Genomic DNA, 14,542 nt, shown 5'->3' on the forward strand with positions numbered 1-14,542 from the left:
AAGGTAGCTAGCTAGCTAGGTAGGTATATTTGGCTATGGTTTTTCATATGGCTGAAGTCATCTGTGTAAACTGCTGACCTGAACACTTGTGTGTAATCAGAGCACAAACAAATAAACTGTGTATATCATTAAGGCTGCATGTATTTCTGGATATAGGCCTATTGTAAACACGGATTATTGTAGCGTCATCATCTGTATTGCAAAATTAAATACAAATGCACACATAACTTTAAGCTACATAGTCATTTGAGGTAATTCACTGTTCATTGTTCAGCACAGCAATTGATAAAACAGGACCATGTTTGAAAAACAAGTAGTTCTGAGCTTATGTCAATTTTACACAGGTAAGCTAAAGCTTACAGAAACCAGGAATGCAGACAGCTCTATAGTACTCTATGTCTATATGAGGGACGATGTTCAACACACCACCTCCTGTTATTCTGTTGGGTACCGACTGATGAAAAAAGATATCATGAAATATATTTATTTTTCAATGACATGTAATGTTAAAATAAAGGTTTAACATGACCATATTACTACAAGGCAAAACAGCTCATTCAATCAACCCTGATGGTGTTAGAAGTATAAAAGAAAAGCTTGCTTTCATATAATAAAAAAAGGAATTGGAATGGGATAATGTCTTAGTTTAGACTGGGAGGAATGCAATACATTACCTTGTATGTTGTACAAATCACATTATTGTGGGAGCACCTCCTCGAAGAGTATGAATTAGGCTGTTTGAGAAGGTTTGAATCCTAAGCAACCAGCATACACATAGTTTTAAAGTACAGTAGACCAACATAGCTACTGTAGTTGGTCAAATCTGTGTGCTGGAAAACCTTGGTAGAGCATGGGTGGAGTAGGCCTTGTGGTGCTGGAAAACCTTGGTAGAGCATGGGTGGAGTAGGCCTTGTGGTGCTGGAAAACCTTGGTAGAGCATGGGTGGAGTAGACCTTGTGGTGCTGGAAAACCTTGGTAGAGCATGGGTGGAGTAGGCCTTGTGGTGCTGGAAAACCTTGGTAGAGCATGGGTGGAGTAGGCCTTGTGGTGCTAGAAAACCTTGGTAGAGCATGGGTGGAGTAGGCCTTGTGATGCTGTAAAACCTTGGTAGAGCATGGGTGGAGTAAGCCTTGTGATGCTGTAAAACCTTGGTAGAGCATGGGTGGAGTAGACCTTGTGATGCTGGAAAACCTTGGTAGAGCATGGGTGGAGTAGGCCTTGTGGTGCTGGAAAACCTTGGTAGAGCATGGGTGGAGTGGGCCTTGTGATGCTGGAAAACCTTGGTAGAGCATGGGTGGAGGAGGCCCTGTGGTGCTGGAAAACCTTGGTTAGAGCATGATTGGAGTAGGCCTTGTGGTGCTGGAAAACCTTGGTAGAGCATGGGTGGAGGAGGCCTTGTGGTGCTGGAAAACCTTGGTAGAGCATGGGTGGAGTAGGCCTTGTGGTGCTGGAAAACCTTGGTAGAGCATGGGTGGAGTAGGCCTTGTGGTGCTGGAAAACCTTGGTAGAGCATGGGTGGAGTATGCCCTGTGGTGCTGGAAAACCTTGGTTAGAGCATGATTGGAGTAGGCCTTGTGGTGCTGGAAAACCTTGGTAGAGCATGGGTGGAGGAGGCCTTGTGGTGCTGGAAAACCTTGGTGGAGCATGGGTGGAGTAGGCCTTGTGGTGCTGGAAAACCTTGGTAGAGCATGGGTGGAGAAGGCCTTGTGGTGCTGGAAAACCTTGGTAGAGCATGGGTGGAGTAGGCCTTGTGGTGCTGGAAAACCTTGGTAGAGCATGGGTGGAGTAGGCCTTGCGGTGCTGGAAAACCTTGGTAGAGCATGGGTGGAGTAGGCCTTGTGGTGCTGGAAAACCTTGGTAGAGCATGGGTGGAGTAGGCCTTGTGGTGCTGGAAAACCTTGGTAGAGCATGGGTGGAGTAGGCCTTGTGGTGCTGGAAAACCTTGGTAGAGCATGGGTGGAGTAGGCCTTGTGGTGCTGGAAAACCTTGGTTGAGCATGGGTGGAGTAAGCCTTGCGGTGCTGGAAAACCTTGGTAGAGCATGGGTGGAGGAGGCCTTGTGGGGCTCATGTGAATTTCCTTTCTTTTTGGTCGTCAGACCAATTCCTACTTCTCAATTAAAACATATTTTTCTGTTTTTAATAAATCAGTGGGTAGCTCATAATTGTTATCCAAATTCTGAAATAAAATATGAATAATACATGAATATTAATAATTAATCTGGATGTGGGTGATATTGCTCGTCCCAGGGAAACACAGAAACTAAAGAGGTTCCCACAAACATCAGCCGCCCATATCTTTATTTTGCTATGTCGGTGTGTAAATGCTCATTGGTGGTATCCAGATTGGAGTGTGTGTGTGTGTGTGTGCCTGTGTGTATGTGTGCACACATGTGTTTGTGTGCTTGTGTGTACATGTATACATCTGTGTGTGCATCCATGTGTGTGTGTGTGTGTTTGCGTCTACTCGCATGTGTGTACATCTGTGTGTGTTTGTGTGTGTGTGTCTCTGTGTTGTCAATTTTCAATTAGTGCTGTCATCAATGTCCATATGGAAGCCTTGGAGGGGCTTAGTGCTACCCCAGAGCAGCCAACAGTTCTATTCCCTCCCTCCCATTTCTGGGCAGCGTTCCATAGTGCTCCCAGCTCTCCCACTGCGATGTCAACTCTACTCTCCTTCCGCCTGTGTACCCCTGCCCCCTTCCCTCACATTCTCCCCTCCAGTCCTCCCCCACCCCTCGTCCAGCCAGGCCGCACAGGGACACTGATGCCCTGTGACAGTGACACCAGAAATGAAAGGGCGGTAGGCGGCAGGGCCTACAGCGAAGGGATGGATGGAGGGAAGGGGAGATGGAAGGATGGATGGAGGGAGGGTGGAGAGAGAGATGGAGGGAGGGTGGAGAGGGAGATGGAAGGATGGATGGAAGGAAGGAGGGTGGAGAGGGAGATGGAGGGAGGGTGGAGAGGGAGAGGGAGGGAGGGTGGAGAGGGAGACGGAGGGAGGGTGGAGAGGGAGATGGAAGGATGGATGGAGGGAGGGTGGAGAGAGAGATGGAGAGAGGGTGGAGAGGGAGATGGAAGGATGGATGGAGGGAGGGTGGAGAGAGAGATGGAGAGAGGGTGGAGAGGGAGATGGAAGGATGGATGGAGGGAGGGTGGGAGAGAGATGGAGAGAGGGTGGAGAGGGAGATGGAAGGATGGATGGAGGGAGGGTGGAGAGGGAGATGGAAGGATGGATGGAGGGAGGGTGGAGAGGGAGATGGAAGGATGGATGGAGGGAGGGTGCAGAGGGAGATGGAAGGATGGATGGAGGGAGGGTGGAGAGAGAGATGGAGAGAGGGTGGAGAGGGAGATGGAAGGATGGATGGAGGGAGGGTGGAGAGAGAGATGGAGAGAGGGTGGAGAGGGAGATGGAAGGATGGATGGAGGGAGGGTGGAGAGAGAGATGGAGAGATGGTGGAGAGGGAGATGGAAGGATGGATGGAGGGAGGGTGGAGAGGGAGATGGAGGGAGGGTGTAGAGGGAGATGGAGGGAGGGTGGAGATGGAAGGATGGATGGAGGGAGGGGGAGATGGAAGGATGGATGCAGGGAGGGGGAGATGGAAGGATGGATGGAGGATGGAGATGGATGGAGGGAAGGGGAGATGGAAGGATGGATGGAGGGAGGGGGAGATGGAAGGATGGATGGAGGGAGGGTGGAGATGGAGATGGATGGAGGGAAGGGGAGATGGAAGGATGGATGGAGGGAGGGGAGATGGAAGGAGGGGCATGACTAGTCTCCAGTTACAGTAATGTCTCCATGACTGGTCTCCAGTTACAGTAATGTCTACATGGCTGGTCTCCAGTTACAGTAATGTCTCCATGACTGGTCTCCAGTTACAGTAATGTCTCCATGACTGGTCTCCAGTTACAGTAATGTCTCCATGACTGGTCTCCAGTTACAGTAATGTCTCCATGACTGGTCTCCAGTTACAGTAATGTCTCCATGACTGGTCTCCAGTTACAGTAATGTCTCCATGACTGGTCTCCAGTTACAGTAATGTCTCCATGACTGGTCTCCAGTTATAGTAATGTCTCCATGACTGGTCTCCAGTTACAGTAATGTCTCCATGACTGGTCTCCAGTTACAGTAATGTCTCCATGACTGGTCTCCAGTTACAGTAATGTCTCCATGACTGGTCTCCAGTTACAGTAATGTCTCCATGACTGGTCTCCAGTTACAGTAATGTCTCCATGACTGGTCTCCAGTTACAGTAATGTCTCTATGACTGGTCTCCAGTTATAGTAATGTCTCCATGACTGGTCTCCAGTTACTGTAATGTCTCCATGGCCTGCAGCTACAGGAATGTGGGTGTTTTTGAATGAGACACGGTGCAGACAGGGACAGATTGGCCCAATGTTGTGTTACATTGGAGGGCTATGTAAAACCAATTTCCTTTGGTAGAGTTACTTGGGCACTTTTGTGGTGCTGGCTTTTCTGATTGGACTGAGTGTGTGTGTGTGTGTGTGTGTGTGTGTGTGTGTGTGTGTGTGTGTGTGTGTGTGTGTGTGTGTGTGTGTGTGTGTGTGTGTGTGTGTGTGTGAGTGTGAGTGAGTGAGTGTTTGCCTGTGTGTGTGTGTGTGTGTGTGTGTGTGTGTGTGTGTGTGTGTGTGTGAGTGAGTGAGTGAGTGTTTGCCTGTGTGTGTGTCTGTATCTGTGTGTTTGTGTGTGTGTTTATCTCTGTGAGTGTGTATGCGTGTGTAGGTGCGTGTGTGTGTGTACAAACTAGGAGCTGCTAATCAACTGTGTTTAATTAGTCAGTGTGGGGCTGTGTGCTTCTTCACCCTGCCAGTCCTCTGAGGGAAGGGGCTCTGTCACATTGTTTGTCAGTGTGTGAGGGAGGGAAGGGATCGAAGGGGTCTGCCTCTCAGGGACAGCTCACACTTCTGCCACCGCTGCCATTCTCCTGTCAATCACTCACACACACACGCACACACACACACACACACACACACACACACACACACACACACACACACACACACACACACACACACACACACACACACACACACACACACACACACACACACACACACACACACACACACACACACACACACACACACACACACACACACACACACACACACACACACACACACACACACACACACACACACACACACACACACACACACACACACACACACACACACACACACACACACACACACACACACACACACACACTTGCTCAGTCATTGTCTCACATTTTAGGGAGCACACACACACACAGTCAGTTTGTTACATTTTTACCTGGCACATATAACAGACACACATGGACTCAGGCACGTGCTATTCTAGCCTGTGTGTAATGATGTAATCAGAGGACTTACAGCGCAGCGTAATAGAGATTTCCCTTTAAACTCTGAAAGGTTTTGAGCCGGCGATCCACAGTCCTGATTAGGCCGCTGCTAACTCTCCCAGTCGACGTGACTGATGGCATGGCTAAGACTGTGCACACAGTAGGAGAGGGGAAGTTCATCTTTTGTGTGAGTACGGCCTGGCTCGCATCTGTGTGGTCGCCGGGCAGGTTTCCAGGGGGATATTCAAGGGCATTTTCGCTCTGCTTCTAAACCAGCCCTGTGATGTTGCTACTCTGTAGGGGGAGAGGAGCTGCTAGCTGCACTGATATGGAAATGGAAACTGGAGAGCTCTGATATTCAACTGCCAGAACAATAGAAGCCGCATACAAATGCAGAACGTGCCTTCAGACCATTCAGTGATTCCCTGTATCTTTCAAAGCATCTCTCTGTGCTTGTATAGGCCAGGGGGAACTCCCTTGATAAAGCTTTCCTGCTTCTTATCCAACACTGGCCTCCAACAATCCCAGGTTCGCCCCGTTAGATCCCAATTTTTCAAGCGTGCCGGTTTGGGGGTTTGTGAGAACAGGGCTCCGGGGTTTTGTCTTGTTCTGTTCATCAGCTATAACAACCCACAGAGGTGACTCAACCCCTCCTTTCCCCTCTGGTCTTCCTCTCTTTCATTCCACCGCTCTTCTTCCTCTAATGAATGCTCTCCCGTGTTTTGACTGGCAGGTCGTTAGGGGCGGGACTTGGCCTGTCGCCCGAGGACCTGCTGGGAGGAGGGGGTGGGGACGCCCAGAGGAAGAAGAAGAAGCTGTCCAATCGGGGCTTTGAGCAGCTCGGCGCGGCAGAGGTCAGGGTTCTTTAGTTGTATCTCTTTGTCCTCTATCCCTCCAGAACAGCTACACACTCTGTAGAAAACCCTTATAGTTACTGAACACTTCTCTGAGCCCTCCATACAGTATTCCATAATGGCTACATACCATTACTGCTATGTAGCCTGCTAGCCTTTGTGTTATACCGTATGCTATGTTAGCCACTATGCTAGTTGTTATGTAAATATTGTATGTTGCGTGATCTATGTTTACCCTGATAGCCTATAGGCTAAATTAAAGTGTGAGTGTTTTGTACACACTTTGTTTCTTTTTTTATGGAATAAATGAAACGGTATCAAACACATCAAAAATATGGAAACCACATGTTTCACTCTGTTCCATGTATTCCATTCCAGCCATTACAATGAACCCGTCCTCCTATAGCTTCTCCCACCAGCCGCCACTGGTTCCAATGACTAGAAATGTGTCAATAAAAAAAGAAACAAAGTTTGTACTAAACACTCACATTTAAATTTTTAATTTTAAACTCTAAAGTGTCAAATCCCCAGCTCTCCATGTTAATATATTTTTAATTTGTGGATCTTCATCTGTCCCTCTGACTATCTGTGAGCTGAACTGAGCTCTGTCCTTCTGACTATCTGTGAGCGGAACTGAGCTCTGTCCCACTGACTGCCTGTGAGCTGAACTAAGCTCTGTCCCACTGACTGTCTGTGAGCTGAACTGAGCTCTGTCCCTCTGGCTGTCTGTGAGCTGAACTGAGCTCTGTCCCTCTGACTATCTGTGTGCTGGACTGAGCTCTGTCCCTCTGACTATCCGTGAGCTGAACTGAGCTCTGTCCTTCTGACTATCTGTGAGTTGAACTGAGCTCTGTCCCTATTGCTCTCTGTGAGCTGAACTGAGCTCTGTCCCTCTGGCTGTCTGTGAGCTGAACTGAGCTCTGTCCCTCTGACTATCTGTGAGCTGAGCTGAGCTCTGTCCCTCTGGCTGTCTGTGAGCTGAACTGAGCTCTGTCCTTCTGACTATCTGTGAGCTGAACTGAGCTCTGTCCTTCTGGCTGACTGTGAGCTGAACTGAGTTCTGTCCCTCTGGCTGTCTGTGAGCTGAACTGAGCTCTGTCCCTCTGACTAGCTCTGTCCCTCTGCTGCTGAGCTGAGCTCTGTGGCTGTCCTCTGGCTGTCCCTCTGGCTGTCTGTGAGCTGAACTGAGCTCTGTCCTTCTGACTATCTGTGAGCTGAACTGAGCTCTGTCCTTCTGGCTGACTGTGAGCTGAACTGAGTTCTGTCCCTCTGGCTGTCTGTGAGCTGAACTGAGCTCTGTCCCTCTGGCTGCCTGTGTGTGTCCGGAGGTGTAACAGTCTCTCTCTCTCTTTCTATTTCTCTCTTTCTTCTCGTTCTCTCTTTCTGTTCTCTCTCCCCCCGTCCTCCTCTGTTGTCTGTTCTCATAGATAAAAGTGCATGGCAGTAGCAGAAAGAGTGTCCTTCACGGTGTCCTCAGCTCTAAGCTGGCCCGTGACGTGGCCCATCAGCAGCTCAGACAGCACAAGGCCCAGGGCGGGAAGAGGACTGGGATGGGGGCGGGACCACGGGATAAGGAGGAGTCGGCCTCTGCAGCTAGTTCTGCCCCAAAGCACCATGGACATCGAGGCCAGGCCACCTCCAAGGCCGAGTCCAGACGAGTCATCAACGAGTCCGGCGGTCAGAGTGACACAGGTAAGAATCATGGTGATTGATTTCATTTGTAACCTTTGGAGTTTTCTCACAATGTTGTGTTTCAGTTATGTGACGGACAGTGACGTTATTTAGGCATCTGTGTCATATGATGTGGAAAGCACATGGTGGAACCACCTTTTCTGTATTGGGAGAATGAGTACATTCCTTATTCTGCCCTGACCTGAGCACTGTGTTCTGTATGTGTAGTTTACCATAGAGAGAAACACTACCATAGAGAGAAACACTACCATAGAAACACTACCATAGAGAGAAACACCACCATAGAAACACTACTATAGAGAGAAACACTACCATAGAGAGAAACACTACCATAGAGAGAAACACTACTATAGAGAGAAACACTACTATAGAGAGAAACACTACTATAGAGAGAAACACTACCATAGAGAGAAACACTACCATAGAGAGAAACACTACCATAGAGAGAAACACTACCATAGAGAGAAACACTACCATAGAGAGAAACACTACCATAGAGAGAAACACTACTATAGAGAGAAACACTACCATAGAGAGAAACACTACCATAGAGAGAAACACTACCATAGAGAGAAACACTACTATAGAGAGAAACACTACCATAGAAACACTACCATAGAGAGAAACACTACCATAGAGAGAAACACTACTATAGAGAGAAACACTACATAGAAACACTACCATAGAAACACTACCATAGAAACACTACTATAGAGAGAAACACTACATAGAAACACTACCATAGAAACACTACCATAGAAACACTACTATAGAGAGAATCACTACTATAGAAACACTACCATAGAGAGAAACACTGCCATAGAGAGAAACACTACCATATAAACACTACCATAGAGAGAAACACTACCATAGAAACACTACCATAGAAACACTACATAGAAACACTACCATAGAGAGAAACACTACCATAGAAACACTACCATAGAGAGATAGAAACACTACCATAGAAAGAAACACTACCATAGAAACACTACTACCATAGAAACACTACCATAGAGAGAAACACTACCATAGAAACACTACCATAGAGAGAAACACTACCATAGAAACACTACTATAGAAACACTACCATAGAGAGAAACACTACCATAGAAACACTACCTAGAGAGAAACACTACCATAGAGAGAAACACTACATAGAGAGAAACATAGAGAGAAACACTACACTACATAGAAACACTACCATAGAAACACTACCATAGAGAAACACTACCATAGAGAGAAACACTACCATAGAAACACTACCATAGAGAGAAACACTACATAGAAACACTACCATAGAGAGAAACACTACCATAGAGAGAAACACTACCATAGAAACACTACCATAGAGAGAAACACTACCATAGAAACACTACCATAGAGAGAAACACTACCATAGAGAGAAACACTACCATAGAGAGAAACACTACCATAGAAACACTACCATAGAAACACTACCATAGAAACACTACTATAGAGAGAATCACTACTATAGAAACACTACCATAGAGAGAAACACTGCCATAGAGAGAAACACTACCATATAAACACTACCATAGAGAGAAACACTACCATAGAAACACTACCATAGAAACACTACCATAGAGAGAAACACTACCATAGAGAGAAACACTACTATAGAGAGAAACACTACCATAGAGAGAAACACTACCATAGAAACACTACCATAGAAACACTACCATGAGAGAAACACTACCATAGAAACACTACTATAGAAACACTACCATAGAAACACTACCATAGAGAGAATCACTACTATAGAAACATTACCATAGAGAGAAACACTACCATAGAAACACTACCATAGAAACACTACTAGAAACACTACTATAGAGAGAAACACTACTATAGAGAGAAACACTACCATAGAGAGAAACACTACCATAGAAACACTACTATAGAAACACTACCATAGAGAGAAACACTACCATAGAGAGAAACACTACCATAGAAACACTACCATAGAGAGAAACACTACCATAGAAACACTACCATAGATAGAAACACTACCATAGAGAGAAACACTACTATAGAGAGAAACACTACTATAGAGAGAAACACTACTATAGAGAGAAACACTACTATAGAAACACTACCATAGAGAGAAACACTACTATAGAAACACTACCATAGAGAGAAACACTACTATAGAGAGAAACACTACTATAGAAACACTACCATAGAAACACTACCATAGAGAGAAACACTACCATAGAGAGAAACACTACCATAGAAACACTACTATAGAGAGAAACACTACTATAGAGAGAAACACTACTATAGAAACACTACCATAGAGAGAAACACTACCATAGAAACACTACCATAGAGAGAAACACTACTATAGAAACACTACCATAGAGAGAAACACTACCATAGAAACACTACCATAGAGAGAAACACTACCATAGAAACACTACCATAGAGAGAAACACTACCATAGAAACACTACCATAGAAACACTACCATAGAAACACTACTATAGAAACACTACCATAGAGAGAAACACTACTATAGAAACACTACCATAGAGAGAAACACTACCATAGAAACACTACCATAGAGAGAAACACTACCATAGAAACACTACCATAGAGAGAAACACTACCATAGAAACACTACCATAGAGAGAAACACTACTATAGAAACACTACCATAGAGAGAAACACTACCATAGAAACACTACCATAGAGAGAAACACTACTATAGAAACACTACCATAGAGAGAAACACTACTATAGAGAGAAACACTACCATAGAAACACTACCATAGAGAGAAACACTACCATGGAAACACTACCATAGAGAGAAACACTACTATAGAAACACTACCATAGGGAGAAACACTGCCATAGAGAGAAACACTACCATAGAAACACTACTATAGAGAGAAACACTACCATAGAAACACTACCATAGAAAGAGAAACACTACCATAGAGAGAAACACTACTATAGAAACACTACCATAGAAACACTACCATAGAGAGAAACACTACCATGGAAACACTACCATAGAGAGAAACACTACTATAGAAACACTACCATAGGGAGAAACACTGCCATAGAGAGAAACACTACCATAGAAACACTACCATAGAAACACTACTATAGAAACACTACCATAGAAACACTACCATAGAAACACTACCATAGAGAGAAACACTACCATAGAAACACTACTATAGAAACACTACCATAGAAACACTACCATAGAAACACTACTATAGAGAGAAACACTACTATAGAGAGAAACACTACTATAGAGAGAAACACTACTATAGAGAGAAACACTACCATAGAAACACTACCATAGAGAGAAACACTACCATAGAAACACTACTATAGAAACACTACCATAGAAACACTACCATAGAGAGAATCACTACTATAGAAACACTACCATAGAGAGAAACACTACCATAGAGAGAAACACTACCATAGAAACACTACCATAGAAACACTACCATAGAAACACTACCATAGAAACACTACCATAGAAACACTACCATAGAAACACTACCATAGAAACACTACCATAGAAACACTACCATAGAGAGAAACACTACCATAGAGAGAAACACTACCATAGAGAGAAACACTACCATAGAGAGAAACACTACCATAGAGAGAAACACTACCATAGAAACACTACCATAGAGAGAACACACATAGAGAGAAACACTATAGAGAGAAACACTACCATAGAAACACTACCATAGAGAGAAACACTACATAGAAACACTACCATAGAGAGAAACACTACCATAGAGAGAAACACTACCATAGAGAGAAACACTACCATAGAGAGAAACACTACCATAGAGAGAAACACTACCATAGAGAGAAACACTACCATAGAGAGAAACACTACCATAGAAACACTACCATAGAAACACTACCATAGAGAGAAACACTACCATAGAGAGAAACACTACCATAGAAACACTACCATAGAAACACTACCATAGAGAGAAACACTACCATAGAGAGAAACACTACCATAGAAACACTACCATAGAAACACTACCATAGAGAGAAACACTACCATAGAGAGAAACACTACCATAGAAACACTACCATAGAAACACTACCATAGAGAGAAACACTACCATAGAGAGAAACACTACCATAGAGAGAAACACTACCATAGAAACACTACCATAGAAACACTACCATAGAGAGAAACACTACAGAGAAACACTACCATAGAAACACTAGAAACACTACCATAGAAACACTACCATAGAAACACTACCATAGAGAGAAACACTACCATAGAAACACTACCATAGAGAGAAACACTACCATAGAAACACTACCATAGAGAGAAACACTACCATAGAAACACTACCATAGAGAGAAACACTACCATAGAGAGAAACACTACCATAGAGAGAAACACTACCATAGAAACACTACCATAGAAACACTACATAGAAACACTACCATAGAGAGAAACACTACCATAGAGAGAAACACTACCATAGAGAGAAACACTACCATAGAGAGAAACACTACCATAGAAACACTACCATAGAGAGAAACACTACCATAGAGAGAAACACTACCATAGAAACACTACTATAGAGAGAAACACTACCATAGAGAGAAACACTACTATAGAGAGAAACACTACCATAGAGAGAAACACTACCATAGAAACACTACCATAGAGAGAAACACTACCATAGAGAGAAACACTACCATAGAAACACTACCATAGAGAGAAACACTACCATAGAGAGAAACACTACCATAGAAACACTACCATAGAAACACTACCATAGAGAGAAACACTACCATAGAGAGAAACACTACCATAGAGAGAAACACTACCATAGAGAGAAACACTACCATAGAGAGAAACACTACTATAGAGAGAAACACTACTATAGAGAGAAACACTACCATAGAAACACTACTATAGAGAGAAACACTACTATAGAGAGAAACACTACCATAGCCCACTTACGATATTAATAATACAATATGTCTGCAATGTAGTTAAGTTATTAGACCTACATTGACCTGTCCATTCTAGTGTTGTAATTCTATTTCTATGTTGTGTACCGATCTGAGTCACGGCACCAATGCAACTGGCAATGCTATACTCTTACTCTGTGTGTGCTCTCTCTCTCTCAGCAGCCAGTGCAGACAGCGGCGGCCAGGAGGGCTGGACAGGGACCCCGCTGATGATGCGTGGGGGCAGGAGGAAAGGGATGGGGGGAGCTCTTGGGGTCCAGGGATCCACACGGCTGCAGCAGCCCAGGGCCAGGGTCCTCCGAGCCAGGAGTCAGGAAGCCATGGAGGGGGGAGAGACCTCCCCTACAGAGAGTGAATCCTCCAACCAGGGTGAGTGGGCTGAGGTGACTGGGTGGAGGGGGAGGGGGAAGAGGGGGACAGGGGGATAGGGTGGCTCTCTTCTCCAGCCAGGTCAGGTACTCAGTACACTGTACCCTTCACTCAGTACACTGTACCCTCCACTCAGCACACTGTACCCTTCACTCAGTACACTGTATCCTCCACCCTCCACTCAGCACACTGTACCCTTCACTCAGTACACTGTACCCTTCACTCAGCACACTGTACCCTCCACTCAGCACACAGTACCCTTCACTCAGCACACTGTACCCTTCACTCAGCATACTGTACCCTTCACTCAGCACACTGTACCCTCCACTCAGCACACTGTACCCTTCACTCAGCACACTGTACCCTTCACTCAGCACACTGTACCCTCCACTCAGCACACTGTACCCTCCACTCAGCACACTGTACCCTTCACTCAGCACACTGTACCCTTCACTCAGCACACTGTACCCTCCACTCAGCACACTGTACCCTTCACTCAGTACACAGTACCTCCACTCAGCACACAGTACCCTTCACTCAGAAACACTGTACCCTTCACTCAGCACACTGTACCCTTCACCTACACAGAAACCACTCAGTACACAGTACTTCCTCAGAAACACTACTCAGTACACAGTAACACTCATCACAGTACCCTTCACTCACACTGTACCCTTCACTCAGTACACAGTACCCTTCACTCAGCACACAGTACCCTTCACTCAGCACACTGTACCCTTCACTCATACACAGTGTACCCTTCACTACCAGTACAAACTGTACCCTTCAGTACACAGTACCCTTCACTCAGAAACCTTCATCAGCACACTGTACCCTTCACTCAGCACACTACCTAGAGTCCAGCACACTGTACCCTTCACTCAGTACACACACTCAGCACAAGTACCCTTCACTCAGTACACAGTACCCTTCAGTACACAGTACCATAGAAACCCTTCACTCAGTACACAGTACCCTTCACTCAGTACACAGTACCCCACTCAGCACACTGTACCCTTCACTCAGTACACAGTACAGTACAGTACCCTTCACTACCCTTCACTCAGTACACAGTACCCTTCACTCAGCACACTGTACCCTTCACTCAGTACACAGTACCCTTCACTCAGCACACAGTACCCTTCACTCAGTACACAGTACCCTCACTCACACAGTACACTCAGTACACAGTACCCTTCACTCAGCACACTGTACCCTTCACTCAGTACACAGTACCCTTCACTCAGTACACAGTACCCTTCACTCAGCACA

The 14,542-nt window shown here is 45.3% G+C and overlaps 1 protein-coding gene across 5 annotated transcripts in view; it reads left to right on the plus strand.

Annotated features, from left to right (window-relative positions):
* LOC112241161 (BAH and coiled-coil domain-containing protein 1) overlaps positions 1-14,542 on the plus strand; it is a 65,688-nt gene that overhangs the window by 24,133 nt on the left and 27,013 nt on the right. For 4 of the 5 annotated variants that reach the window (XM_042314123.1, XM_042314124.1, XM_042314120.1 and 1 more), the window contains exons 10-12: positions 6,080-6,200; positions 7,628-7,892; positions 13,061-13,270. In XM_042314123.1, coding sequence (XP_042170057.1) covers positions 6,080-6,200; positions 7,628-7,892; positions 13,061-13,270 — 596 coding nt within the window. The remainder of the gene's footprint in view (positions 1-6,079; positions 6,201-7,627; positions 7,893-13,060; positions 13,271-14,542) is intronic. The other variant, XM_042314122.1, reaches the window with a different exon arrangement.

This window comes from Oncorhynchus tshawytscha, unplaced genomic scaffold (genome assembly GCF_018296145.1).
Source record: "Oncorhynchus tshawytscha isolate Ot180627B unplaced genomic scaffold, Otsh_v2.0 Un_contig_13456_pilon_pilon, whole genome shotgun sequence".
Lineage (NCBI taxonomy): Eukaryota > Metazoa > Chordata > Actinopteri > Salmoniformes > Salmonidae > Oncorhynchus > Oncorhynchus tshawytscha.